The 27,893-nt window shown below is 40.9% G+C and overlaps 2 protein-coding genes across 2 annotated transcripts; one reads left to right on the top strand and one right to left on the bottom strand. All coding sequences in view use genetic code 11, as the record gives it.

Annotated features, from left to right (window-relative positions):
• Positions 1-15: 15 nt before the first annotated feature.
• On the top strand, positions 16-19,114 carry EGR_08217 (Mitogen-activated protein kinase 9; the record flags this gene model as incomplete). Its single annotated transcript, XM_024497466.1, has 18 exons — positions 16-170; positions 468-597; positions 1,039-1,137; positions 3,944-4,158; positions 4,960-5,248; positions 6,910-7,053; positions 10,007-10,087; positions 12,472-12,580; positions 12,636-12,949; positions 13,023-13,096; positions 13,161-13,518; positions 13,590-13,712; positions 14,725-14,830; positions 15,744-15,907; positions 15,985-16,203; positions 16,654-17,037; positions 18,594-18,956; positions 19,031-19,114. The coding sequence occupies 18 exons, from the start codon at positions 16-18 to the stop codon at positions 19,112-19,114; spliced, it is 3,411 nt and encodes a 1,136-aa protein (XP_024348107.1).
• A 1,197-nt stretch (positions 19,115-20,311) lies between these two features.
• Positions 20,312-21,724, bottom strand: EGR_08216 (Cysteine and histidine-rich protein; the record flags this gene model as incomplete). Its single annotated transcript, XM_024497465.1, has 1 exon — positions 20,312-21,724. The coding sequence occupies one exon, from the start codon at positions 21,722-21,724 to the stop codon at positions 20,312-20,314; it is 1,413 nt and encodes a 470-aa protein (XP_024348106.1).
• Between the last annotated feature and the right edge of the window lie 6,169 nt (positions 21,725-27,893).

Here is a 27,893-nt window from a genome sequence, read left to right as displayed (position 1 = left end):
TATAGTCGGTTTATAATGCCGGTTACTGAGACTTCCACTGAATATTCCCCTTCCATTCCTCAAATTCCACCGAATTTTCACATTGAAACCGTAGGAGAATCGCAATTCGTTATTCCCGATCGTTATTCTGGACTGCGTCCCATCGGAACCGGTGCTCAGGGTTATGTTGTGTATGCTTAGAACTTTTTTTGGAAATTCATTGTCAGAGTTAACTTTCTAAGTCGTTCATTGCGTTTTTAGTCGATTTTGTTGTTAATCTTACTGAAGTGGCATTGCTTGCAACATCAACTAGTGATGAGTGACTGTCGTTTGTGCAAACAGTCACCTTATTTTATCATATACTTAGACTTTATGTGGGTGAGTGGTTACGGTTTTGGCTTCAACTTTCCGTTGCGTTTTGGTTATTTATCGGGCCTTGTTATACGCAAGTACGAGTTCATTATTTCTTTCGTCGATTCCCATTATAGCTCCGCTTTTGACTCGGTTTCTCAGCGTAAAGTTGCGATCAAGAAACTAACGCATCCATTCCAAAATGTAACCCATGCAAAGCGTGCATACCGTGAGATCGTCCTTATGAAACTCGTCAATCACAGGAATGTAAGTGTCACCGGCTTATTCCTGGTTTTTTTTACCTTCGCTGTTGCTATGTCCTTGTCCTGAGTTAGCGATTCAAGTGGCATGTTTAGGTTTTTTTTCGGTCGTTGTTGGGGCGCTGAGAAATATCGCCCTAGCTGCTACGATGATGGCTTGCATTTTCCTGATTTCCCCCCCCCCCGTGTTTACTTTCCTGCCTTACGTCATTGACCTACTTGACTTCCTTATCTTCTTTTATGATGTGTAAGATTTTATTCACGTACTTTTACATCTTAACGCATGCGTTTTAATTGTGGAATGGTCAATACTTCCATTCTTGATTAGGTTTCCTGCTAACTTGCACTTTCAACGCTATTTCAGATAGTTTTTATGTTGTGGCTAAATAAAGGGCGTGCTCAATTGAACATGTTCCCTTATTGCTTAATTTATTTCATTACTTTACAGATCATATCCCTTCTCGATGCCTTTAGTCCTCAGTCTACGCTGGACGAATTTCGGGATGTCTACTTGGTTATGGAACTTATGGATGCTAGTCTGTCTCACGTGCGTCTGTCCTTATATTTGTAAAGATTCACTCCGTCTGTTTTAGACAGTCCACTTTGCACTCCGCCGACAATTCTCTATGTCGCTTTTATTATTTTTCTTCATAAAGACTTTAAGGAGATTCAAGTGCATTTGTGCATTGAGGCAAAACTAGTGGCGTATATCGTCCCCTTCAGAACTCTACCGTGGTTTTTTCCCTATAATATCGTAGGCTGTTTTATTTTTGTCTCAAGTTTCCGGTATTTCCTACCAGCAATCAAAAGTTCGCCTCATTTGCCACATCTTTTAATCTGTAATGAGCCATTTAGGGGCTTTCCCTCAGCTCTGTGTAGAATGAAATTGCTGTCGGTTATTCGTGTTGCACCACTGCGTTGATCTTCCATTGTCTTGCTATTTTGCGCACACGTGTTCGTGATCAAAGTGGAAGGTAGGTGTGTGTTTAGCTGCCCCACTTTGTGTGCGCGAAAGTAAAAAAAATTCCCATCTCCCTCTTGCTTCATTTCTCTCGCGTCTTCTCATGGCTGCAGTGGTAGGGGCAGCAGCAATAATCACAGACACCAACGACTAGCGTGAGTCATATTGACTGCGGAACACGTAGCGATGATGAAAACGTGGGATGATGCCTATTTATTATGAAGTATCATCATGGATGCTTTAAGTGCGCACTACTGAGTCACAAACTCGACACATGCTCCCATCTCTCCATGCAAAACGGAAAAATACACGCTCTTCTGAACAGTGTTTTTTCAACTTGTAAGATTCTCTGTAGGTTGTCTTTGGATTTCATCTTTGATAACTAGCATCTTTTAACAGGTTCACGATGTTACCGGGCGTTTTTATGAATTTAACTTCTGTAACTTATCAGGATGCTTGATTTTCGCAGAAGAGCTTCTTTTGTTTGCTGGGCATCTTCTTTTTGAAAGAGTAGTATCCTTTCCTAATCTGTTCACTTTACACCATACGTTCGAAATGTTACGATGCGGTTTTGCGACTTTGATTTTGTCTTCGTGTGGGTTGATTTTGGCTTTAATCATTTATTGGCATTTTTGACAATTATAAGGAGAGCTAGCTTTCGATTTCTGTTGAAAGTTTGAGAGGGTAGCATTCATTCGGTCGAACAATGGAAGCGTTTACATTTTGCGATGCCTTTTATGCATTTTTTTCTCCAGCAGCTTTATTGTTTGTAATTGATGCCATTTGAAAAGTGGGTAGTGCCTAACAGGAAGGTGGCGTTTTGTGGTTTTTTTCCCATATTTACCCGATTTCACATTGCCGTCTCATTCCTAGTGTATCCCCTCAGTCGAATTGCACTTAACAACTTTTCCCGTTGAAGTAAGATTTCGTAACTTGTCGAGATGCCTTGTGGATTATAAGGTATCTGTGATCGGTGATTTTACTGAGTTCTGTTGGCTTACTTCACTTCTTATTTCAAAAATCTCGAAAGTCGACTGATTAACCCAGCTCTAAAGTAGTCAAATATGTTGCAGGTTTGTCAACGTTTGAGGTTTCGTTACTCATTACTTAACTACATCCCTCTAATTGGATCAAACTCGAGGCTAAGCTGGTGGGTTTGTCATATTAGGCACAGTAAGCCATTTTGCTTCCCATAGACCGGAGATCGTTCGATGCAGCACGAAATTTGAGTCGATTTTACAAAATTTCGCCTATGACATTGGATTGTTTCTGCTAAACACTGTTGAGGTGCTTTCAAAAACTTTATTGGCGTCATGTTTTGCGTATCATTTGTGAAATTGAGCAAGCATAAAAAGTGGAAAAAATACGGAGAACGTCGCAGTGTAATACATAACTTTAACAGTTGTATCTGTAGTGCATAAACTAGGGCTTATTTCATCAAAATGGCTTTAGTTTAAAAAAGGCACTGGTAGCAGTTTTCATGTGCTTCAGCATGATACCACGGTACTCAAAGGAAATGTTGGATTTTTGACGAAATTTGATATATACTTTTGACCTTGCTTTTCTCTACAAGTATCATATACACGATGATTTTCGTTGATAATACGTTTTCTCAGTAATTCGCGTTGAAGAAACTTATAGAGTGTACTTGTGGATTGGATTGCGAAGTGAAAGTTTGCTTGTCATCGGTTTATTTCGCCTTTCTGAGGCATCTATCACCGTTCGGTCACCCTTATACGGCATTTTCGACATCTTTTGAATGCCACATTTATTGACCGTTGAGAATGTCGGCATGGTACTTTCCCTTTCAATGGTGGCAGTTCAGTAAATACCTGACTAAAAATAGTGCAAGATGAGTGATAGTTCCAATTGATTTTGAAATCTCGACGTTTCTGCGAAAACTCTCTGCATTACTCAAACAACTTCCGGGATCCTTTTATAAGAATATTTTAAAAGAAAATGCGAAATATTCCTATAATTTGGTTAATCCAGACTGTGTATGAGATTTGGTGTAGGAAATACCTGATTTCTGGTATTATTTTAATCAAGTGTGGTGTTACTAGTGAGTGAAATCTGTGATGTGTTTAATGCTCATCAACTCAAAAGAAGTCAAAATCATCTCTTTTCGACACTGTTTAATGAGACCGGTTTAGGCAACCATTTTTTGATGTTTTGCTGCTGACGTTCGGATTTTGGAGTTCTTGCTACCAGTACTACCAAGCCTCAGATGAAACCACACACTTGATGTTCACAGGAACTCGTTATCAACCTCAAACAACTCATTTTCGATACTTTTCATCGCATTTGTGCTTTGTTTTCTGCGGTTTTGTGAAACTTTTGTACGGCGCAACTTACTTCTGGTACTTATTTTTATTTCGGACTGGCAATACAGGTGATCCACATGGAGTTGGACCACGAGCGTTTCTCCTTCCTGTTGTATCAAATACTCTGTGGCCTAAAGCACCTCCACGTGGCGGGCATCATTCATCGCGATCTGAAACCTAACAACATTGCAGTGAAGCACGATTGCACTCTCAAGATCCTTGACTTTGGTCTCGCGCGCTCCGGCACGGAAAACTTTATGATGACGCCCTACGTAGTCACTCGGTGAATGTTCCTTCTACTACTAAAGTGACCATTTAAGTAGAATTCCTAGTGCATGCATTGGATTAATTTCTGGTTTATAAAAACATGCTAGTCATAGGGAAGAGAGTGAGCCTTCGAGTAGTCACGTCGTCCCCCTCCTTTATTCACTCACGCTCTGTCTTTCTAAGATTGACAAAGTAGAGTGGGTTGCACATAAGTTTAACGAGTGGGTATTGGTTGAAGAAATCGTATTTGCGCATGTTTTCCTCTGTCGATAAAGTCCAATGCCATGAATGTGTGCTACAGATACGTAGAGTGCAAAATTAGGTGATCAATGTTGAAGGCTGGACAATCTTCTACATCATACATTCAGTATGCCAATTGCCGAATTGGTTCGAAACGCATGTAAGGAGGCATGTTACGTCCCCATATCTGTACTCTAAATTTGCTCATAACAAAGTTGTGAGCAGTACTGCTAGGACGTCTTCGATTTGTTTTAATCTGGTCTTGAATCATTGTTGGCTATGACTTCAGAACCAGAGATTGGAATAGTTACCATGAGTCAACGTTGTTCCACAATCCCTCCTGTATATTGAGCCATCTAAAGTAAATACTTTTCTTCTGTGATGGTGTGGAATATATGCTAGTTGGGGGTAGGTTTGCTTACTGTTGCCAAAAATGTAGCGACCAAGTTATTCAGGCTTATTACCTACCTGTAATAAGGCTGCCATCGCGATTATAATATTATATACCTGGCTTTACACTACTAACCTGGAGATAAATTATTCTAATGCAAACATGTATTGTCGTTGCTCTTGAAAGCTACTACCGTGCTCCGGAGGTGATCCTGGGCATGGGCTACACTGCGAACGTCGACATCTGGTCGGTGGGGTGCATCTTCGCGGAGATGGTGCTGGAGCGCACCTTCTTCCCGGGTACCGATCACATCGACCAGTGGAGCAAGATCACTGCCGAGTTGGGCACACCCTCCCGCGATTTCATTGATCGTCTGGATCGCGACGTGCGCAATTACGTTCTCTCCCGACCCATCGTGCCCCGACGCTCCTTTGAGACCTTGTTCCCTGACGATGTTTTCCCCGAACCCAGCCGAGTATGTCCCCGTCTCTTACATTCCCATCATTGTCTTTATCGTTTGAAAAAGTCCGTCCTTTGAATTTGGATACCAGAACCCTTTTTCACTCCATTATGACTTTGTTTTGCCCACTATTCGTTTGCTTTTAAAAGTCATTCAGGTCGTACTTTATCCAATGCCGTGTTGATTCAGAGTGGCTCTGTTGTCTTCACGTGTTATTTTGCTTGCTGATGGTTTTTCTGCAGTCATTTGGATGAGTCGTCCCGTGCTTAAATTGCTCTAGTAAAGTTTATAAATACCCCGAAAACCATTTAAATCAATTGGTTCTGGGTATTGGCACCTTTCTTAGGCCCCTTCTTGATCTCCCCCCTACTTCGACACCAGCTGGAAAAGAAGGTAAGCTGTGCCCTTTGGCGCTTGTCAGGCATAGATCCTGTTTAAATAATCTCTCCATTATTTTATACACCATGGTTTGAAGAGTCTCCCCTCATAAAAATGATCTTATGGAACCCTGATCTTTTTCGACTTCGTACGATCAAGACCACGTCAGTGGAAGACCTCAAGCAACGCCATATTATTTGAACTAGCATTACCGTTATTACGCTTCCTTCGTCTTGATTTGAATGTCTCCCTTAACACTTGTAGTTTGTCCAATCAGGAGGATTAGGGTATTAGGTGCTCGCTTACCCTCTTGATAGGATATCCATGTTGAAAATGCTAGCCTTGTCATTCTACTCGAGTGCTATGTAAATGCAGCCTTCACTGTGCTTCTTTTCTTCGGTATTTTTTTTGCAAATGAACCAGTTAGTCTCCGGTTCTCCATCCACACATTTCTCATCGTTTGGCAGCGTGCAATTTAACTGTCTGCTCACCCGTCTCCTAGGTGGTTAAACTGGATGGATCCTACAACCTGTGATCATCCCACTTTCTCTGGTTTTTAATACAATCTCAGATGACGTTTTGATTACCTATTTTTTGCCATTCACAGTAGACCTTTCTACTCTAAAATGCCACTGGAAATTAGAGGGAGGTATTTTATTGATTATTTTTAATATTTTGTATTTTACCTATCTCCGGGCCTCTTCACAACTTTATCCATGGATGCTTCCAGCCAAGAGCTAAACTCTCCAGCCGAGGTGCTGCATTTCGGCTTTATTTCATTCATTTTTTTGTCTGGCTCCTATCTTATCAGAATTTTAACTATTAGAATTCACCACTATCTTAAAGCGAGATTTTAGCAGCACTTGGTTAAAATGCCTTTTTTACTAGCCTAAGATAATTTTGGTTTTAAAATATCACATCAAATCAACATTTTTTCATGGTTATCGTCTTTTCAAACGATGTATTAACAATTGTTCATTCTTGGTCTTCTTAGAATTGGCCTGAGAAGGCTTCCCATTAATTCAGCTTAACTACACAACTTGCTAAGATTGCAAGTCCTGCTATAGTTTTGTGCATCCGCAAGATAGTTTGATCTCTACTGAGTTTGCAACTTTCTTTCGTTTTGCCGAACGGAGCAAATCTAGAGATTTCCACTCTTTTTGGCCACATAAGCTGTTTTGTCAGGGCGCCGTAAGATCCACAGCATACATGAGTCTCCCCTCATTCACGCAATCCACTAGTTTGTGTTCATATGTGGCGGGTCATTATCATCGTTGCAAGTACTTTTTTTTGAACAGAGGCACGCCGATCTGAACCCAGCCATGGCGCGGGACCTCCTCAGTCGTATGCTGGTCATCGATCCGGTGGAGCGAATCACCGTGGGCGAGGCGCTTAGACACCCCTATGTTAGCCTCTGGAGTGACGACGCCGAAATCAATGGGGTGAGCCATTCTTCTCTGGTATGGATATGTTTCAAATTTTATCATGGAACTTCCTAACTCTAATGTCACTTACTGTGAGCAGTTGGTGAGTTGGAGACAAAGAAGGACTTGAGGTACCGACTTTTGCCTTTACAATGGGACCAATTTTACTCTAGATTCTAGCATAATCGCCCTCATTTCGCTTCACGTCAAGCAAAAGCCGCATTTTCCGTTTTTGTGGTACCCTTTAGCACGTCACACTCTCTTACTTTGTTGCTTAACGTGTCACGTCAAACCCTGGCAACGATGCCGAAGTCAATGATGATGAGTTGTTTACAGAATGGGTCTTTTATTCTACCCCTTTTCAGTGGCGTCTTTATGACTGTTGTCAAATTTTAAATAGGTGTAAATCTAAAGCATCATTTAATATGAGTAGATGGTGGTAGGTCTGAGTTAATCAGTTCAATAATGCTTTGAATTTCTGTCGCGGTATGCAGAGTCTTGGGGATGGAGTCAAACGAGTGTCGCAACGATAATTTTGCTTCAACTTTCATTCTTCACTCCTCAACGGGTATTGTGTTGCAATCGACGAAAGCCTTATGAATCCTTTTACTCTTGTGGAATGAGAAAATGCAGCGGCATGACGGTGCAGGAAGGTGGTTTTTCTGTCATTTTAAATAATTAAAGGATTCTTCCCTCTTACCGTCTAACGAATTCCGAATGCTAAATGATAGACTTATCCGATTGTTACCTCACAATGTAAAAATTTTTCTTTAAGACAAAATTGAAAAATAGACTGAAGGGGTATTTGTGCTTGCCATCTCGATCCTGCCCCCGCATTTTTATCGTCGCTGAAAGGTCACATTCTCTCTTGCGGAGTGTTGTAGCTATCAATTTCTCCTCCTTCGACTTACTTTTTTGCATTTCAGAATCGGTTTTTCTTTTTAGTGAGATATACTAAGGTGTATTTTGACTAGTCTCCAAATGGATTTGCTACTATAGCGCTTGGGGTGTCCTAAAGCACTTGAATAAGGCAGAAACTTAGTTGATACATATGATAGCCAAAGTAGGGCTAAAGGCACAGACATTGCGACGCAATTTCCACTTGATGGAGCTGATAGTTAAAGTATAGTAATGTCACTGACCATCATAATGGCATCTGGGCACTGAAATTATGCCCTGAATTGTGACGAGGCTGATAGGGTTATTTTACATCCCAGGCGCTAATGGATCTTGCATATTTAGTCTAATGCGCTCGACCACTCCAGTCTAGATATTTTATCTGGTCTAGTATGACACCACCTGTCGTTAATTCCTGCTAACAACCCAACGACTGCTCAAAACCTAAAAAAATGCAACCTTTTTGCGCTTGAAACATTCAGCCAATCTGCTTTACTGCTTTAAACTCAGCCTTCCAGTTATCACAAATCATTTATGACTGCAAGTAATTCTCATGAACCTTCAAAGAACACATTAATGCAACGCTGGTAGCAAATGTTTTGGAAGCCTTTTTTATTTTCCTCCTAGTTATAAATTTCTGTTTTGATGATCCCTTGTTAGCCATCAAGATGAGGTCACCGGTTTCCGGCGCTTGTTCGCTGCTCTTACTTCATGAACTGGATGGCTGTTTCACTGAACTACCGAACGAACTTGATGTTCGTCTTTCATCTTCTGTGGTGGAACGTAGAGATGCCAGGTTGAATAAATGCAACTTTGAAATGGGATTTGTTTTTATGACTGACTTAAGATTTGCCCGCTCCCCATCCTTTCTCAATTGCGTGACTCACTTTTAAGCAGTGCTGGACGCATTTATGTTGAAAAATCCATTTTTTTTTGAGGTATCGGGAAGGCCAGTCTCATTTGGCAATGGTGGGACATTTCACTAAATCCTCCTTTAACGAGAGCGTAACTTCGACGGCTGCCGCCCTTTGGTGGGGTTCTTCGTAGTGTGAAGTACCTCCTAAATTATAACTGAAATATCTCATTCTGCCCACTAAACATGACTGCCTTGACGCTTCAGACACGAATTAGTGCTTTGATTAATTCGACGGTATCCGTGTTAAGTGTTATAACAGTTGGCGTTGAAAAGATATCTGGATGAGATCCCTGTAAGATGGATTTTTGGGAGCTCATTTGAAAGTGAAAATTTTCCTCCTTAGTTTCAAAAGCGAATGATGCTCTAGAGTCCACGTCTTTGACACACGTGTCCAGGGGCTAGTAGATTGTTAACAGGAATGACTTGAGCCAAAAAATCCTACCGAGGTGTGATGGCCGAAGACAGCGGAGGTTGGAGAGCTCGTGTGGTTAAATTAAAATTACAAATGTCGTTTCGCTGTAATACGATAGTCAATAGGCAAATGTGGTTGAAAGAAGTTGGTAAATTTTGGAGTCAGGGTTCTGCTCATGGCTTAGCTAGTGTTGTTTGAGGTCAAGTGCCTATCGACTTTACTCTCCTTCTTGACTTCGCTACATAATGGTAGGCCTTCACTGAGTCGGTGAATCTTGTTGACTTTTGGATGGCCTGCGGTCTCTGAGTTAGTTCTGAACGTTTTTAAGGTATGTGAATTTAGAACGCACAAAAGGAGTGGAAGTCTAGTAGCGCAGATGCCATGACTAGAGGTTTACGTTACCAGCTTGGCGTCTGAATTGTGAACGATTGAAAAGGTCTGTGTAGAAGCACATGGCACTTTTACCTGGGTTCCTTTTTCACGATTTGAAAGCTACTGTAAACATACGGAAGGACTGGAAGACTAGCAATATATGTGGTATGAACGGGGCTCCATTCCATCTTTGTGGAGGCCGAATTGCAGTTCTGTGTGATGACCTACAATCTCATGAAATGTCGTCTTGCCAATACTTAATTTCTGAGAGGGGAGCGAGCATTTCATCTCTTACAAACCAAACGTGATCTGTTTTACACCTACTGACTGCAGCTACTCGGTTGGTGACTTTTTCGTTTCTCTCTCATCTGTAGCCACCCCCTGGGTGTTACGACCCCGACGTGGACAGCCAAAGTCGATCAGTAGAGGAGTGGAAGGAGATGATCTTCAACGAGGTGCGTAACTTCACCCCACGAACCTAGCGCTCAAATCCCACCTAGATGCTCTCCCTTCCTCCTTGTTCCTCTTCTCTTTCCCACACACGCACGCAATCCCGTTGCTAGAGCGAAGAGGGAAGAGAGGTGATAGACAGGCGGGCAGATGGGGAAAGCTACAGCGCCACATGAATTGATCTCTTACTTTCTTGCTCTGCCTGTCCATCTGCCCGCTTGGCTGGCTAACTCCCTGGTACTCCTCTGCCCTGCCTCCCTCTTTCCGTTCTTTCCTCCGTACTTTCGCTCTCTTTCTTGCCGAGTGTCTGCCGCTCCTGCCGTCTTTTTTCTACTTGCTTGGACTTACTTGCTCGGACTGATAGGCTCCTTATTTTGCTCGGCGCCATTAAAACTCTGTGGTTCCTCGCCCCACCTTCTTTCACCCTCTTTGCTTCTAATGTGTGGATTCTCTTTTTCTCTGTGCATGTTCAGACTCGCTCCTATCTCTTTCACTACAATTACTATTGCGACTACGATTATTACTGAATAACTGCATTTTGATGAACCTTTGGTGCTTTCAGTAAGATTAGATTAAGTCAATATTGATGGGATTGTGGATGTATGAGATGTTATTTGTTGCAATTTGTGGAGTGGATTCAGGTGAAGAAGAGGCGAAAACACCTCGAAATGGTTGTCGTAAGGTTAGTCGAATCAGTGTGCGACTGATTGCACTTGCAAACCAAACACTGAACCATTTACTAAAAAGATGTTTCCGTTATCAGAGAGAAATTTTGATGATGTGGAAGTTAGGATTGACTTTCAGGAAAACGGTGTACCGATAGTGGTTCCAGTTCTGTTAAGATTTTAGACTTAGTAAGTACCAGTAGTAGATCAATCCACTAGACCGCCTTTGGTAACATGGCAAAGTATGTTTTAGTGGAATACATCGTGGGAAGCCATATTTAAATGCGTTCGGCCACATTTGGAAAAGGATCAGCGGTGGGGGTTTCGCTTTGATTGGGCCTGAGATTCCATTTAACCCAACGCGTAGTTTCACTTGTAACGTTGTAAATTTGTAAAAGACACCAACATTGTGGTGGGAATTGAAAGAAAAGGGTGTTTTAATCAGGTTTGCAAAGTACCAATTTTTACTTTAGCGTTATTGGGCGAAATTCTGAGTCGCAAGGTCCCAAACTATTCGGAGGAGCTTCAACGCTATGGACGCTACATTTTCGGTGCCCATCGGTGACTTCCTCACTTTGTTATCTCGATTTTATTCTTAAGAACATGACATAGAATACAGCTGCTCAAAATCGACCTGGGGTGTTAATTGACGTGCGCAGCAGACAAGATTTATTGGATAAGCTAAACCAGGTACACAGGACCTAGTAGGCAGGTGGATTAGTAACAACAAACAAACCAAATGACGAGAGTGATGTTCCTCCATTCCTTTTTTATTTGTTATCACACTATAAGATGGTGCATATAATGATAAGTGGATTATTAATATGTAATGAAGCAGTGAAACGCGACTATTCCTAAACAACCACTAAACATCTTGTCTGTAACCAAGTTCCCTCTGAAGTCGTGGGGAACCACAATAGTATGCCAGAACATACAATGCTAACGTACAGAAAGACTGGCAGGCTATTGGCACAGACCTAGACCCACTACGCCTGGTGGAAGTGCAATCAGCAGACTTGCGTGCCGGGTAGTCAAACGCAGAGGCAAGCAAAGTATCAAAGTCTTGTAACATTAGATTAGAGGGTCGTTTTTTCTACTGGCGTTGGCATGTTCTTTTTGAGTTACCGGGTTGACATTGCTCAATGTACAGTTAGACGGTTATTACTGGTAATCGCATCCATCAGATTAAGGTATATATGAGGCCACCTGGGTGAATCCTATGTGCATCTTGTTTTTTTGTTACATAAACAACACGTCTCTGCTGAAATAATAAAAGGGAGCTGCGGGATTTATACCAGATAGGAAGGGTCATGTTATTGATTGCGAATAACAAGGACTTCTTTCCCTGCAATGCAAGCCACTTATTTGCCTTCTAAAAGCCCTTTTTTAAAATACAATTCTTCTCGAGGACACAAATTGTCATGCTGACATTCAAATATTCCGAACCGATATGGCTCAAAGCTGTTTCTAATTTCCTTTTGAACCTTGAACACTGCTAACCATGCAAAGCTTCTGCAGCCAAAATTTGCAAAGGCGATATTTAATTAATATACTTCTGTTTATTCTTTTAGAAACAAAGCTGTCGTTTCACTGCGCTCCTAGTCAGCCGCGCTGTAAGAAGGAACCATATACACTCAGGACAATTTATGCGTTGCAGTGAGTACACAAATGGATTTAGTTGAAAAATTTCAAGTAGGCTTCTGATTAGTGAATATTTTTCCAAGGAGCTAACGGGTATTACACAAAGGGAAACCGCCGAAGAAATTCTTCAACAGTTTGACTGGAATATAGAGTCGGCAGTTGACTTTTTCCTAGTGGATGGGAAACCTGGTGGTACTTTGCAAAATTAAATTTGTCTTTTTACTTATTTTCAACCTTACAACTTAAGATTCATCACAAGTCGATGCAGGATCTTCTCCACATAACTCTGCGCTTGACTCCCCACATAGTCCACATTCGAGGCTGTTAAACTTCGAAATTACGCTTTACCTAGACGATAGGAAAAGAGAAGTTGCGATTATTAGCTTGGAGGATATACGTGATTCGATCACACTTGGTGATTTTAAACGGTGCTTGGTCGACAAGCACCGTGATAGTTTCGTTAAAGCAGCCGAGAATTCTGGCTTACCTTCGGACAGTGCAGCTTTGCTGGTTGCTCTGCGTTTCGACGGAACGCACAATCAGAACAGTCTGAATGATCATGTAAGAATGTTGCAAAGCAGTCAGCGCCGGAAATTGTGTTCTTTGGTACAATTTTGGGTTGTTTGTGTTTAAGGTGACGCTTAGAAGTTTGCATCTTCCATTGAACAACTCATGGACTGCTCGGTTGGTTAGACGACACAGAGTGCGGTAAGTCGTGCCTCCATCGTTTCGCATAATAAAATGCACACAATGGAATTTTTAAACTCTCTAGGCCGAATACTGAGGTAGCGGGCCGGGAAAATGCCTCCTTTCCAACTACACTTGACGTGCGAGTTCGTCTAATAGAATCTTCCCACCAACGCGACGGCGCTACGAACACCCGTTCGGTCGACAGCAGGGTCATTCGCTTACGAAACATCTCCGAGACTACAAGCCTATTTGGTTTGAAACGCTCAGCCGCTAAGGAGTCTGGCATTTCTGTGTCGAATCAGGTTTGGTCTCTCCCGGAATCCGAGACTTCGTCAAGTTTGGAAGCGATGGTAAGGGACTTGAATATGTCTTCCAACGCGTCTAGCGAACACAAGCTTCAGCGCTACAACCTCAGGCACGATAATTTCTACATCCTTGAGGTAGGATAGCGTTAAACGCATTCATTCTTTATTTTGATTAAAGCAACACGGGTGTACGGGTTCCCTTTTAGCTTACAAATTCACAAGCCCCTTCCACCTCCCACTCTTCATTTTCGAGTACCGGTGTTGCTACTAGCGAGGACAATTGTCGGCCTCAAAGGTCGAAAAAGAAAATTCATTATGATCTAAGTCAGGTGAGTTACCTATGTGACTGGTACCGCCACAGGACCATCGAAAACTCATGCGCTTGAGTCACACATGCTCTCTCGTAGTTGCGGTATTAATGGTTTGCGTAGACGTTGTCACCTGAAATATCTGCTCTTGCATCGCATCTACGAGTAGGAGGAGAGGATGCGATTTCGGGCAATATAATGCCAAAGTTAACGTGAGCTTGTACATCCACCTATTGATTTTTTTTGGTACATATGTTGCCCCATCGCATGCTGATATATACATACACGTGACTGGACCATCACTGCCACAGTCTTTGGGGGAATGTAGATTATTTCATTGGCCTTTTTAACTTCCTTTCGCGTCATGGTAAGTTTAAATTTCGCTCTTCCTACCAATCAGCTGACTTGATTTTTGGTAACGCTAATAGGTTCAGCTGTCTTATTTTTTTTAGTAGCAGGAGGCTGGTTGTTGCTGATGTTCTATGCGTTAATCATCTCAAACATCACATTGGGTTCATTTTTCGGCGTGATTTCTAATTTTGGATCGTTAACCTAGCTTAACCATGCTCACTAGTTGTAGGCAGCAAAGTGTGTTCACGCTTCGAACTATTTTTATTTCGCGTCGCTATGTCATTCGCCTCATTCTGCGCGCTAGCGGTGCATCTTGATTTTGCTAAATAGCGCAGACGCACATACACACACACGCAAAGAAATGTGTAAAAATACCCAAATCGTATAAAATGAATTTCCGCATCGACCCCTCCTCTAACATCCTTTTTACCAATCATCCTATCCCTTTTGTCTCATGTTTATACAAATAAAGAGCTGTCTTCTGTTGGAATCATGAATTTGTGTGACGGGCATCAAAAAATCTATTCCTTTACATAAAACTGTCTCACTATTACTCAGAATTTGTGAATATTTGTAAAGGGAACAGCATGCTAGGATCCCTCTCCAAAAATTGCACACTTGCATGCCCGTGTTATTTTTTGTGGATGAGATATCAATCTTTCGCTTCTGTGTTTTGATGCAGGAATTGGACGATGATGGTGGCTTTACCATTTACTCCGATATTGACGACGCAAACGATGGAATGGTCTTTGTCAGTGATAGTACCAATCCTTACTCCCTGCCTTTGAGTAAGTTGTCGTCTCTGAAGTGTTTGCCTACCGAAACGTGCTGCTGAATGGAGTTCTGTTAATTTGTAGTCATAGTGGGTCGGAGGTTAAACATTTTGGATCTTATTCATAAGAAGGAGCCAGAAGACCTAGACCGCAAATTTTATCAAAGGTTACTTTTGTTATTGTGCGCTTTTCGTGCTCGATAACAGGTCAAATTGTTCTTGTGATTGCTAACTTTTAACTTACCTTAAGTTATAATTGATGCATAAGTTTACCCATTTCTTTCTTAGTAGAATTGGTTTGTGGAAAATCAACCATCACCTCTCAGGTGTTTGATCCGCCTAATATTGCACTGTTGCTCAAAAAACTATGAATATGTAGTTATCTTTAAGAACATTCTAGGTCCACTTGTAAGCCCGCCCGATCTGTTTGTGGTATGATTTAATGCAGACATTTGCTATAAGCTAACAAGTACGTCGCATATTCGCGTAATATAAGTGGCATCGGTGGCCAACGTATTAAGGGGTATGTGTATTCACGACGATGTTTTTTAAGGTTTCATTAATTTATTTGGCTTCATTGCTTGGTATCTGTCACGACACTGACATCATCCATCAGAGCCTCACGAGGCCGTACCAATCGAATCCTGCCAACGCATAACTGATAAGTCGGAATGACCAGGTAGCTTAGAGCTACACAGTTCTGACTACTTAATCATGTGGGGTTCAAGTTGACCTCACCGTGTCAAGTCACTTGCATTCAGTTCAGCTCAGCAGATAGTCCAGAATGCTTCCACAATTTGATCACTTTTTTGGCCTTCGGGTTTTTGCTTCTTCGCCACCGCTAGAATAAGAAAACCATGACTTCCCTTTTAAGTCACTCTGAAGCAGACCTTTTGATTTGAAATCGAAACTTCTTCCTTCCCCTGCAGTTCCTCTGAGCCTCATTGAATCTCCCCAGGAGGCGTTGGAAAATTTTTACCATGTGTTTATTCAGCGCTACTGTTCAAACCCCGAAGAATGTATTCCACCCTTTCTCCTCTGTCCCTTCAACGAGGCCTTGAGCCAGTGCTTCAGTACCTCTCGTGTTGCTGATGTGCGTTCTCTTTTCCCTTGGAATAGTCGGACAACGATGTCTTTTTCCTTAGCAAATATTCTTTTTCTTGCTTTCAGCGCAAACCCCTCTTCATTTACCTGCACCATGATCACAGTGTGGCAGCACATATCTTCTGCAATCGTCTGCTCTGCTCGCAACAAATGAGTCAATTTATGGAAGCGAATCAGCTTAAGATCTGGCCTTGGGATGTTACTCTCGACGGGGCAAGGACTAATGTTCTGCATTGGATGCAACCACGTCTTGAATACCTTGCCACCGAGATCATTCAAACGCAGGTATTTTGCGTGTAAAATTTCGTTTAATCATTACGGTTTCTTCACACCGAAACAAGGCCACTTAGGTGGCCTGCAAAATAGCTCATCTTGAAATCTTGAATGTATCCTTAAAATTCTACTGCTATTTCCGACTTTCATTGATCCAAGATGAATAAAAATGGTGAATGATTGACGTAATCTTATCTATCAAATTCATACTTGGTAAGACGCATCTAGGAATTCGTTTAGGAGAGAATTCCTTGTCTCTGTTATTAGCATGTACTGGGGTTTTTCGAGCTTGGAAACACCTCTTGGGCATTTTCGCAATAATTTATGTTGACATGAATGGATGATCGTTGTTTTGTAAGAAACATGTCTATTTTGTCTACAAACCTTTCTACCCATGATGAAGCTGTTTATGTTGCCCAATTATTTAGCTTTAGTACCGCGTCTACTTTACTCTCAATATAGACGGACCAATTTCCATTGCTGATAATGTTGTGCAAATTGGGCGGTTCTTATGAGGCGATAACCATTCTGACTGGCCACGGTTTCACCACCCCCGTCTCCTCGCACTCCTGGTCCTCAGTTGATGATCATAGTCACTCGATGGAGGCCTTTCCACCGTTAGAGTCCGTCTCTGCGTCGCCCACTACAGCTCCCGCTCCACTCTCCCACACTCAGGGCAAACTCGACGCGGAGGATGTGGTGAGTGAGCTCTGGCAGAAGTATGTGATGTACCAGGAGCGCCTGCAGCCTGAAGTTCAAGCTGATTCTCAACGTGCAGAACGGGAGATGATGCGTGAGGAGCAGGATCGGGCCTACAAGGAGTCACTTGAACAAGATCGTCTCAAGGTATTCTGGGGTGCAAAAACGCCTACTTAATTTATCTTAAGCAGTAGTATTATTTTTTGTAATACTCATCAGCCACCGCCTTTAGTTTTGATTTCAAACAGGAAATAGCACACCAGTTTTACTAATCCTAGTATTGACCATGTCTGTAGAGTGAGTAGAAGGTTCCGAGCATAGTTCCAGAGATATGTAATGCAAAGTCTAACGAAAGTGGTATGTGCTGAAACTGCAGTGACACTAAATCTTGCACGTAGTTGACACATCTTCAAATTTCACTGCAAATGGTTTACAGCCTGTTAGACCTCCCATTGACGTCTGAGTTTAAGTTTTTCCGTATGACCCATTTGTGCTAAAATTCAAAACCATTAACCAAATTATTTAATATCTATTCACATTCACCTTCTTCGGTGAACCATTAAGAAATTTATCGCTAGTTTTTTGTGCGATTTTTAATCCCACAAAGTTTGCTGAAAGATTACGCGGATTTTTAATGAGGTATTGCCACTATGCAAAAAAAGGAAAGTGGAACTCTACACAGCCAACTACTTATTTATTAATCATTCAATAACGACTCATATTCAATCCATCCATTTGCTTACCTATGGATTTACCCATTTGTTCAACTGCTTATCTCTTCTGTCAACCAGTTTTTTATCACGCATTAATTCATGTTCGGTCTTTCGTTTAATAACCATCGCTTTTATGTCCTATACTCTGACTGTTTTTTGTGATCGTATCCATATCACTAAATGGATCTCATCAAAAGCTCGTTACATTGTTCTGGACGACTCAGTTCTAGGTCAAATCTTTCAAACTTCTCATATTGTTAATATTAAAAATGCCTGTTAAAAGGAGATTTACAAGTCCTTTTTCCATATTTTGCTCTCTGAATTGTTGATCTTGTAAATTGAGGATGGTCAGCCTCTTTTAGGTTGTTTGCACGTTTCAAATAAATTGTCCCAATGTTTTTCGTATAAGATGCTATCATGACATCAAAATATGCGTGTGAAATATAGGTAATGCATCCTGGTGTTATCAAAATAGCCATAAAAGCTAAGAACTGTCAGAAGAATTGTCTTTGTTAATGACCTACAAATCATGCTTATTTGCTCAAACTCATGATTAGCCACTTACTTGATCTCTCAGTAACTCGCTTGCTCCCTCACCAACTCAATTAATCAGCCGTCATTTTGTTTGCTGAGGCGTGTCTCTTTACCCTTTTAACCAACCTGTCAATTATTAAAATAGTCACTAAATTACTCAATTTTTTACTTATTCGTTCACTCATCCATTCGTCCTTATGCTTAACCACTCAATGGCCCAGTTTTCTGTTTGTCGACCTATTCATTAAATCAGTTATTTATTCATTTATCTGATTAATTGTTGGGCTCAACCGGTTGTTATTTACTCCATTCAATCAACAATTCATCTGTTCGTTCGGTTGCTCATCTACTCAATCAATGTTTTTAAGTTACTATTCCAATCGATCAGTCATTCACGTTCATTCAACCACCTCATCCATTCATCTGTTTTTCCCCTCAACTTTATCGCTCCCTTAGGTGGAAGCGAAACAGCGGGAAGAGGCGGAGGCAGCGCAGCGTGAAGAGGAAGCGCGAATACAGGCCGAGGCGGCGCAGCGCGAGGCGCGAAATCGACAGATCGCCTCGGGCCGCGCTCTCCCGCCCGAACCCCTGGTGGGTACTGTGGGTGTGGCCACTCTGCGCTTCCGTCTGCCCACCACTTTGCCCTCCCCACCCTCCTACGAGCACCTCTCTGACGCGGAGAAACAGCCCATTCAAAATGGAATGATCACACGACGCTTTAGGGCGAGGGACACCCTTCGTGATCTAAAGAACTATATGGAGTCGCTAGGCTACGCTGTGGCGGATTTCAAACTTCTCACCACCTTTCCCCGGGTTGATGTGAGCGATGATTGCAAAAAGCAAATGATCTTGATGCTTAAGTGATCTAAATAACGTGAGTTTTGCGATTTCAGTTGACTGCGAATCTGTCGGACGACGTGACCCTGGCTGAACTGAAATTGGTGCCTCAGGAAACTCTGAATTTGGAGCAGCGCTAGTCGCCCTCTTTTTATTACCATCTCTTATTATTCTAACCGCCTCATAGTCCTCAGTGTATCCCTTTTTTGTTAACGTGTCTATCACAGCGTCAACAATCGCAACGCAGACATGGTACTTTGATAATGTGGCTTTGTTCATTTGTGGGCTACCACTGAGGAAGCTGTGATATTAATGGCCGAAATGTAATAAAGTCTGTTCATCCTATTTGGTCAGATTCGCTGTCATTACTTGATTCGATTGGATATGTGGGGGCGCTAACTGACCAACGAAATTTTACAGAATTTTCGCCAATTTTCACCAATTTGAAGTGAGGTTTAAATTAAATATTTAGTTGGGCACAAACGAAGGTTCCATCCTTAACAGGAGAGTAAGAACCATTTTTGTCTGTGGCTTTCATATACATCGAGATAGGAATACCGCTTTCGATGGTGTCGTGGTCGCCCACTTAAACACTGTATGGGTCCGATTGCAACTCTATCATGTAGGCGGCTTCGTTACAGAGGAAGTCAGCCCTACTTAGATCGCATTGCGGAATCGTTTTAACCCAGGAAACTTCTAGTTTTTGCTGAAGAGCAAAGCTACCAGGGATGGTAATTTGCTTTCCAAACCGATTCATGATGGTCACTGAACAGGAACCATGACGTCTAACTGTAGTACCGTGTAGGGTCAGGAATATTCGTTCCAAGGTCACTAGCTAAGCAGTCCAGCTCACCCTTAAGGCACTTCATTGAAAAGGTTTAAGTAATTAAGAAGACCTGAATGTCATGGCATCAGGATGGCGATCGAAGTCTCGAATTCCATGGATTCAGTGTATTTAGGTGGGAAGTTGTATTATAATAAAATAAGTATAAATTTTATTTATGTACAATCTTTGTGCACTAGCCGTATTTATTTCAGAGATTTGATTTTAAAACTTTTTTTTCTTTGATATTAATCTAGGCTAAATGGAGGCAAAATAAGTCAGCTTCTGTGTACTCCACTTGGAGCAGCACAGTGATCACAATCTTTTTCATTTATTTATTCGATATAGGACGAACAAATGCACACATACACACAGACAAGTGCACAGAGGGTGGCTTTCTCAATTCAACCATCTCTGCAACTGAAACCCGAACGCAACTTCGGTGCATGCCTATCATTAGCATCGCCCACTTTAATGACGATAGTGGTGACGTCGGTGATAACCTCCACCGGCTCTATACCTGCTCTGCTTGCTCATCTACCAGTTTTCGTGCAATCACCATCTCCATGTTAATCAGACGACAGGCCTTCAGTTCTCGCAAATTTGTCAAGTACCGCCACCGCATGGGATATAAGCTAAATGCCCCAGTTCTCTCCCCCCGCGATGCAAATCGGTACATTGAAATCATCGGCCGAACACTCACTTGAGCACCTGTCTCCGCCGACTCAATTTGCAGTGGAATAAAGGCATAGTTCTTCCTTCCTATCCCTGGGCTATTTTCCTTCGTTATTGCGAAACTTATTTCTCCAAATTGAGACTGGTCTGACTGGATGCAACCATTCTCCGACCCACCTCCTCCATTGGGGTTGTTACTGCTGTTGCTCCCATTTCTTGTTTGTCTCCAATCTGGATATGGTCGTGTGCGTTGTGTTCCCATAAAACGAAATATCCTTCGTGGACGGTGCGAAGAATTCGTTTCCTCATTTTGTGATGATGGAGTGTTTTCTGTGGAATCATGTAAACCGTTAACCTGTTCCACAGTTTCCACACCTGTCTCAAAAACCTCTTGCATTTCCGAGGTATCCGAAGCGATAGGGTCGCCAACATTAGAGACGGTGGGTGTAGAGATTTCTTCGGCACCTTCGTCATCAAATCGTACTATCAACTTCAGTGTCCAGCGAGACTGACTTCCATGGAATTGATCGCTCTTGAAGACCAGTCTACCGGGGGTAACCCGTGCTAGTGAAAGAGGGACGCATACCGACTGGAGTTCAAAACCCTCCAAATGTCTAAAAACGGCCGAAAAGCAGGTAAACATCTCTCGCAACATCTGCTCCCTCCGTCTAAATCGTGCAAGCACGTTGGAGAGGCTCTCTTCCAGGGGACGTTCTTGAAGGCACCGACGCACTCCACAATCCTCGTAATGGCCGTGGTATTCCTCCGCACTGCCGCACCACGTACACCCTAAGGGTGCGAGACCGCAGGAGACACGACGCTTAGGGCAGGTGTTGAGCTTATGTCCTACAAGATCCTTGTGCAGCATCATCTGCCCGCACTCTAAGCAGACGTCGGGCAGTTCGGAGAGAACTTTTTGCGCTGTTAGGGCGCGTCTGCTGTCGGGGTAGAGGATGGCTCGACAGGTGGGGCATTGTGGGTGATCATCCTGTCGAAGGGTGAGGAAACACGTATGGCAGAGAAGGTGACCATTTGCGCACTCCTTCATGCCGAAGTCGGAATTGAAACAGGCGCAGCAGGAGATTACCTCACGGATGGATTGAATCACATGGTTGAGATCATTTAGTTGTGACGGTTGTATTTTGGTGGGCGAAGTGGCCGCGTTAATGCCAGTGGTGGTGGAGGCGGAGGAATTAACTGTGAGATCTAGTGGTGTGGGCACCTCCTCCTGAGAATTGTTATTCATCTCCATCTGGAAGGTGTGCATGTCTAACCTTCTCCCTCTCACTCTCAGACTCTGTCACTCGCACACTCAAACACTGAAACGTGTTTTGTCGGTGAATGTGATTTATGGGTTCACGGTTAGAATCACGTGCGGACAGATCATGGTCGATGTAGACACGTGCTAACTTATCGCGATTCAGTGATCGAGGTAGCTTTATCACTGTCGGAGGAGGCTCTAAATTTAATAACAAAGTTTTAAACCCAACATAGATTACTTTTTTCAGCATTACTTCAACGGTCAAAGATGGGTTTACATCAACTAATCACTGTTTCCAACCTAAAAATCTTTGCTAATCTTTAAGTCCCCCTGACAATCGCTCCTTCCAAGTCGTTCACAAAGACCTATTTGTCATTTTATTGCAAATTCAAAACTACTTTAGACGATTAAATTCTGTCTGCATTGCTTTAGCTGTACTGCGTGTCTAGGTATGACAAAGTTTTGCATTTTAAATAGTGTAATCTTTATTTGAAAACCAAATCGAATTCCGGTAAAAATGAAGCCTTTTCAATGGATGCAAGTTATGCAAAGTTCTCATGCTGTTTATGAAGTATCTAAAGGTGATTTAAAGACGTGAGTGCAAAAAATTTAACATTTGTAATTTTTTTCAGGAGTTTTACAATAGAATAGCTTTTTTCGTGGCAGTATAATATGCGAATAATTATTTTGCTTCTTCTGTCCACCTCTTAGAGTTTTGTTAATTATTCATCTTAAACTAATCAAAAGGATAATATTTTTCATTTCTGGAGGATATTCAACTAAAAGTAAAAACGTAATTTTACTTATTTAAGCTGATAAATACTTCACGCAAAGAACCTGCTTTAACTTGTAGAAATAATGTCAAGTACTTCAGGCTGTTTTGATGCTGTGTTCTTCATGGTACCCTCTAGTATTTTCGTATTTCAGATCTTCACACCATACAAAGTCTGTTTACTTTGAAGTGTTTTAGGCTCGTCTGAGTCGTAAAATAGGGGTGGTTCCAAAGCAACAAAGTTTTCTTGCAAAATATGCGTTGCCGTTAAGGCAGGTACTGTACCCTGTACCAAAATACGCCGCCCAGAAAGTAGTTAAGTAATTTGATTCTGGTGTTGAAGGACTCAAGGAAGTACTGGGTGTAGGAAGACTCTTTTCGTCACCAATATAGAGAATTGTGTATCACTGTTGACATATCAAAATAACTCAAGGTTAGTCTGTTTCTTGCAGTTAACAAATCTGTTCACAAACAAGGGTTACACAGGATTCCATTATGAGTCAAGTCTGCAATAGTTGAGGATGAAATAACAAAGCAGTTAAGCATTGTGTCCAATATTTTTATGATTGTCATCCGAAGCGTAGTTGGAGCTAGATTGAGTGCGGTACCAATTCCCTTTGGGTGAAATTATTTTGTCAAGTACCTAACTGTCGAAGTAACCCTAAAGTTGCCAGAAATGAAGTAGCTAAATTTTCTAGTAAACCTCGTCCTGTAGCTGCTCCTCGACTTATTTTTTTTTCAAAATTTGTAAAGATACTAAATTTGAGACCTTTCTGCTTTAATTGGTTTTAAATTCACACTTTTAAGCCTCAATGCAACAATTCATAGATGACTTCCTATTTTTTTTCCATATTAAAAGACAAGACAGTCGTTCATCATGCAAAATAAGCCAAATTTAAACCTAGCCGCCGCAGGTGTGTATTAATTCAAACATCTGGCTGGATCTCTCCGCAATGCTAGCTAATGCCTTGGGCATTTCTTTTTCACTAACCATTGGTGGCCAGGATTAGTAGTCACAATTCACTTCCAATTTTCTTACACAAATCCGTGTGAAAAATCTTCATGTTTAAACTTCCATTTTATACGCCCACTTTTCTCTAAAAGTGAGCAGAAACTAGCAAAAAATCATAATGCCAAAAGTTACAGCAAAGGCAACACTGAACGTGTTTACCCTACAAGCCAAATTTAAGAACTTCAAAAAGTTTATGCTATTTCCTGTCTTACTCGCTGCAACGACATGTTTTAACTAAAAGAGCCTTACACAATGCAGCTTATTGTCTGCGCTCACTTTAAAGTGCTCTTTTACGGCCTACAAATGATCTGAATAGCTTCCCATTTATTAATGAAACACTCAAAAATATGCAGGTGGTACAAGTCAATTTGACCTAGGTAGTTCCGAATCGTTTTGTCAGGGACAACATTCAGTGCTATTTACCGCTAGAGAGGAATAAATTTATCTGCACCTTAACCAACTGAAAAGAGCAACACGTGTTGTAAGCTAAAACTGGGTGTCAATCATGGCCATTAATAAACGACAATTAGACCTTTTGAATTATCATTAATAATGACAACCTGCTTGGGGTTAATTGGAATTGTAGTTCCTGATGCCTAACTTATACACCTACGAACACATTCTCATGTTTCAAGCTTACATCACTTCAACATCATTTTAAGTACCAATACAAATTATCATTTGGAATGCGAAAATTAGGTTGTATTAGGAAACATCGTAACATTTGAAAAGACAAACCCAAAATACTAGACAGAACACAAGAAGGTAGATATACGAAGATAAGAAGCAATTAGTCAGCCTGTAAATTGCTTTAAATCCTTTAATTATTGATGCATGAGTACTAAAGTTGGATTAAATGCCTCAATGAGTGAAAACTGATTGACCTTTAAACACTTTCGAGGTAGGTAGGTAGATAGGAGGTGGTTTTATTTTTGTGAAGAGTATTAGGGGAAATTAATCGATTCTTGTGATTCCTTTATATTCAGTGGGCTTGATTATGCTTTTGAATTTTTTTCTGTAATGGTTTCCCTGTAGCCAGTAAATTAATCACAGATTTCGCGATGATTTCGGTGAAACACTGAGGCCTATACGTAAAATTTGCTTGAATCCGATGATGGATTAGCATTGGATATAGCAGCTGATTCTTTACTTAACATGCAAGGCGTGATATTCCGATCATTGCTGAAATCTACTGGTAATGGTGACTGCATCTTAAATTTTTTCTTTAATTCTTTCTACCAAGCAAGTTAAATTAACAGTGCGTTTCCAGAACCTTTGCTGAAAATATTGCCCCACAGGTACCTATGCAAAAGTCGGTGTTTCCCTCCTCCACCTCAGTCTTCATATATATGGAACAAGCAGATAGGGTGGACAAGGACATGCTTTATTGGATAGTGATAATAAAAGAAGTAAATGTATTACGGTTGCAAGTGTTCAGAGTACATTTACTCCACGGAGGCCCATAGTATCCGATCAGTCATGCGATTCGTATTTGCTGAATGCCTCTAGTCCAAAAGGCATACCCCAACAATAGTGTATAGTATTTTTATAATACATGCGCTACGAATAACTGAATCTGAAATAAAATATTTAAGCAGGTTGGTCAATTTATTTCAATGGAAATGAAGACAGTCTAAAGCTTGCATAAAAAAACGAATGGTTTTGTGAACTGTTAGATTAATATAATTTATAACTATATAGATCTAACTTAATTGTACTTGTAAACCAAAACAGAAATATTCGACTTTATATAGGGAGAACACAGTAGATCTGTTTAAACTTAGAGATGTTGCCTTAAGCCCCCATAAATGCATATGCGAAATACGATGCTCATAAATGGAGCACTAGCGGTGAAATGGATGAGGAAAGGTGAAAAATATCATTAAAGCAATTGGAATTAAATAATCTATTCTCAAACTATTCATCAAATTGGTGTTTATTAGACGGTGAATCGCACTAAAGTTTTTTCGTGTACAAGCTTAGAAAAGCACAAACTTTGATATAAGGAGCCAAATTAGGTTTATGTCACCCCATGGTGTTCTACCAAGGATCAAAATACAATGAAGCTTTAAGCAATAAAATACATGTGCTTTAAAAAACCTCGTTTTTATACACTTCATGAATTTTTCTACCAATTATTCATTAATTAACGAAAATCTCATAGTAAACCCAACAAATCTATGAACCTTTTGTCGAGTAACAATTCATTTAACCTAATATCTGTATATGGTAAGTTAAAGACCTTCCGTCAATTTTTCAAAATCCATATAAGTGAGTTGCTTGACCTCCCTATTACACAGCTTCACAATTGTTAGCAAGTAAAAAGAGTGATGCGTTAATATCAAAATGTCATTTTAGCTGCGGTTGAGATCAATACTGTGAAGTGCGTGCACGTGAGTGGAGCAGGAATTCACTACACGACTGCTTCTGGCACAAGGCTCTCTCCTCTCAGATTTTCATTTCAATTCGTCAATGTCTAGATGAATTTAGGGAAGAGAAACGTTTGAATTAGCAAGCAGAAAAGGACGCTGGTGAAATCGACATCAAGTAAAAGGCTAAGATAGCTTATTGATTCCCATTTTGATTAAATCATGCTGTTTTTTTATTTATACTTTCCATTTTATAGAAGACAACTGAATTTATTATGAATAACACGTATTTTAAACTGATATCCTCCGCTTGACAACTTGCGATTGGAAATGCAATGATTGGTCTGTGTGCAAGCCTCGAAGTTGTAATAAGCCATATTAGTGCTAAGTGAAATTAATTAAAGAAGAGAAAGGATGTGAGGTTTCGCCAGAGGTTATGAAGTTATAAGTTCACAGCAAGAAATGTATATATTTTCTCTGTCGTATCCACACCCAAATTGAGGGTGCTTTTGTGAGTTGGATGGTATAAAGAGGGGTTCACATTCTTACTTCTAATCCGTTAATGTTCATTCATTTACTTGCCTCGGATTTTTCCGTCATATGACAAGCGCGTCCAATTGAGATTTCCAGACTGCATGTTTAAATGCGTGCGTAGGTGTATAGCGATATATTGGAAAGTATATTTGTTGCCTTTTTTAACGAATTTCTTTCTAAAGCAGTCACAATTACGGTACTGGTCTGGGCGTATCTCTAATATCTGTAGGCTTTAAGAGTTCTGGTGATTTTTTCGGTGTGTTGGGACATTTTGTAATAGCTATGTAGGCATGTCTGCTTGTCTCTTGTTTTCATAAAAAGCTAAGAGTAAAAATTGGAAGACCCTCCTATAATTAGATTCAAAATTGCCGCTTTTCAGATTTTCGTACGCAATGACGACTTTCTGCTAAACTAAATATTATTTATACTTATTTTTTTTCCTCTTAACCTGAGGAATGACATCACCGACATCTATTTGCACTTGATGTTAGCATCTTAGTTTCTAAGTTAAAATTCAGGATAAGAAGTTATTGCAATAGCTTACTTGTCAATTACTTGTCTAAGTTATGGAGCCCCAAATGGAGTTCTATTAAAGTGAGTGATTGCATTTCCACATTGTCTCGTATAAGGCGTCCAGTTGACTATAACAATAACACAGCCAAGTAAGGCATATACGAATTGCATACAGTACGACAGCTTGTCGACTGCCGTGGGGGCAGCGCCTGAGGCACGTAGTGGTACTACTGATGAAGGCATTTAAATCTCAATGATGCTAAGCATGGGTGTAGCCTTCAGTCTCAAAATCTTCACAATGAAATTTGGCATTGAGTTGAGGTGTCATTAAAATTGTGCAGAAGGCAGGCAATTAAAATTTATTTGGATATTCCAGATTTCCAATAACGTAAAAAAAATGAAGATTGGTTAGTTTTAATTTGTTTTAGTGAAGATGCTTCAAAAGCAAAGGATGATAGTAATTTAGTGTTAGAATAAGCGCGTTTTCTTTTTTGTCTCATACTAATTGATTGTACTTTCCGTAGTCATGGAAGTTTAACGAAATTTAGCTCAAAAATTAAGTTGGAAATTATATTGAGCAATAAATAGTAGCATACAGTTAAATTGCATCTTGGCACGCAAATCCAACTGGAGAAAGAGAGCTTCCACTTGTTTTACTTCCCCAATGATGCGTCCTCTTAATATTTAGACAAATTAAACAGCGATTGTTTCTGCTGACTACAAGTTTGAGAATATACGCATGGCAGAAAACATTGACATAAACAGGGCACTTAAATTTTTATACAAAATATGGATTTTAATAAGGAAAACCCTAATTATAATTACTTCAGTTATAGCTTGCGCAGTTTGTCATCTTTTGATTTTGTGAAAAAAGAGTTACTTAATCCTAGATACCTATTAATTGGCTTTCGACTCGCAACACACAAGAATTGATGAAGAGCATGGTACCCATGCACGTGT

This window comes from Echinococcus granulosus (genome assembly GCF_000524195.1).
Source record: "Echinococcus granulosus chromosome Unknown EG_S00099, whole genome shotgun sequence".
Classification (NCBI taxonomy): Eukaryota; Metazoa; Platyhelminthes; class Cestoda; order Cyclophyllidea; family Taeniidae; genus Echinococcus; species Echinococcus granulosus.
The sequence above is the reverse complement of the archived record's forward strand: the minus strand, read 5'-3'. Positions and strand labels throughout refer to the sequence as shown.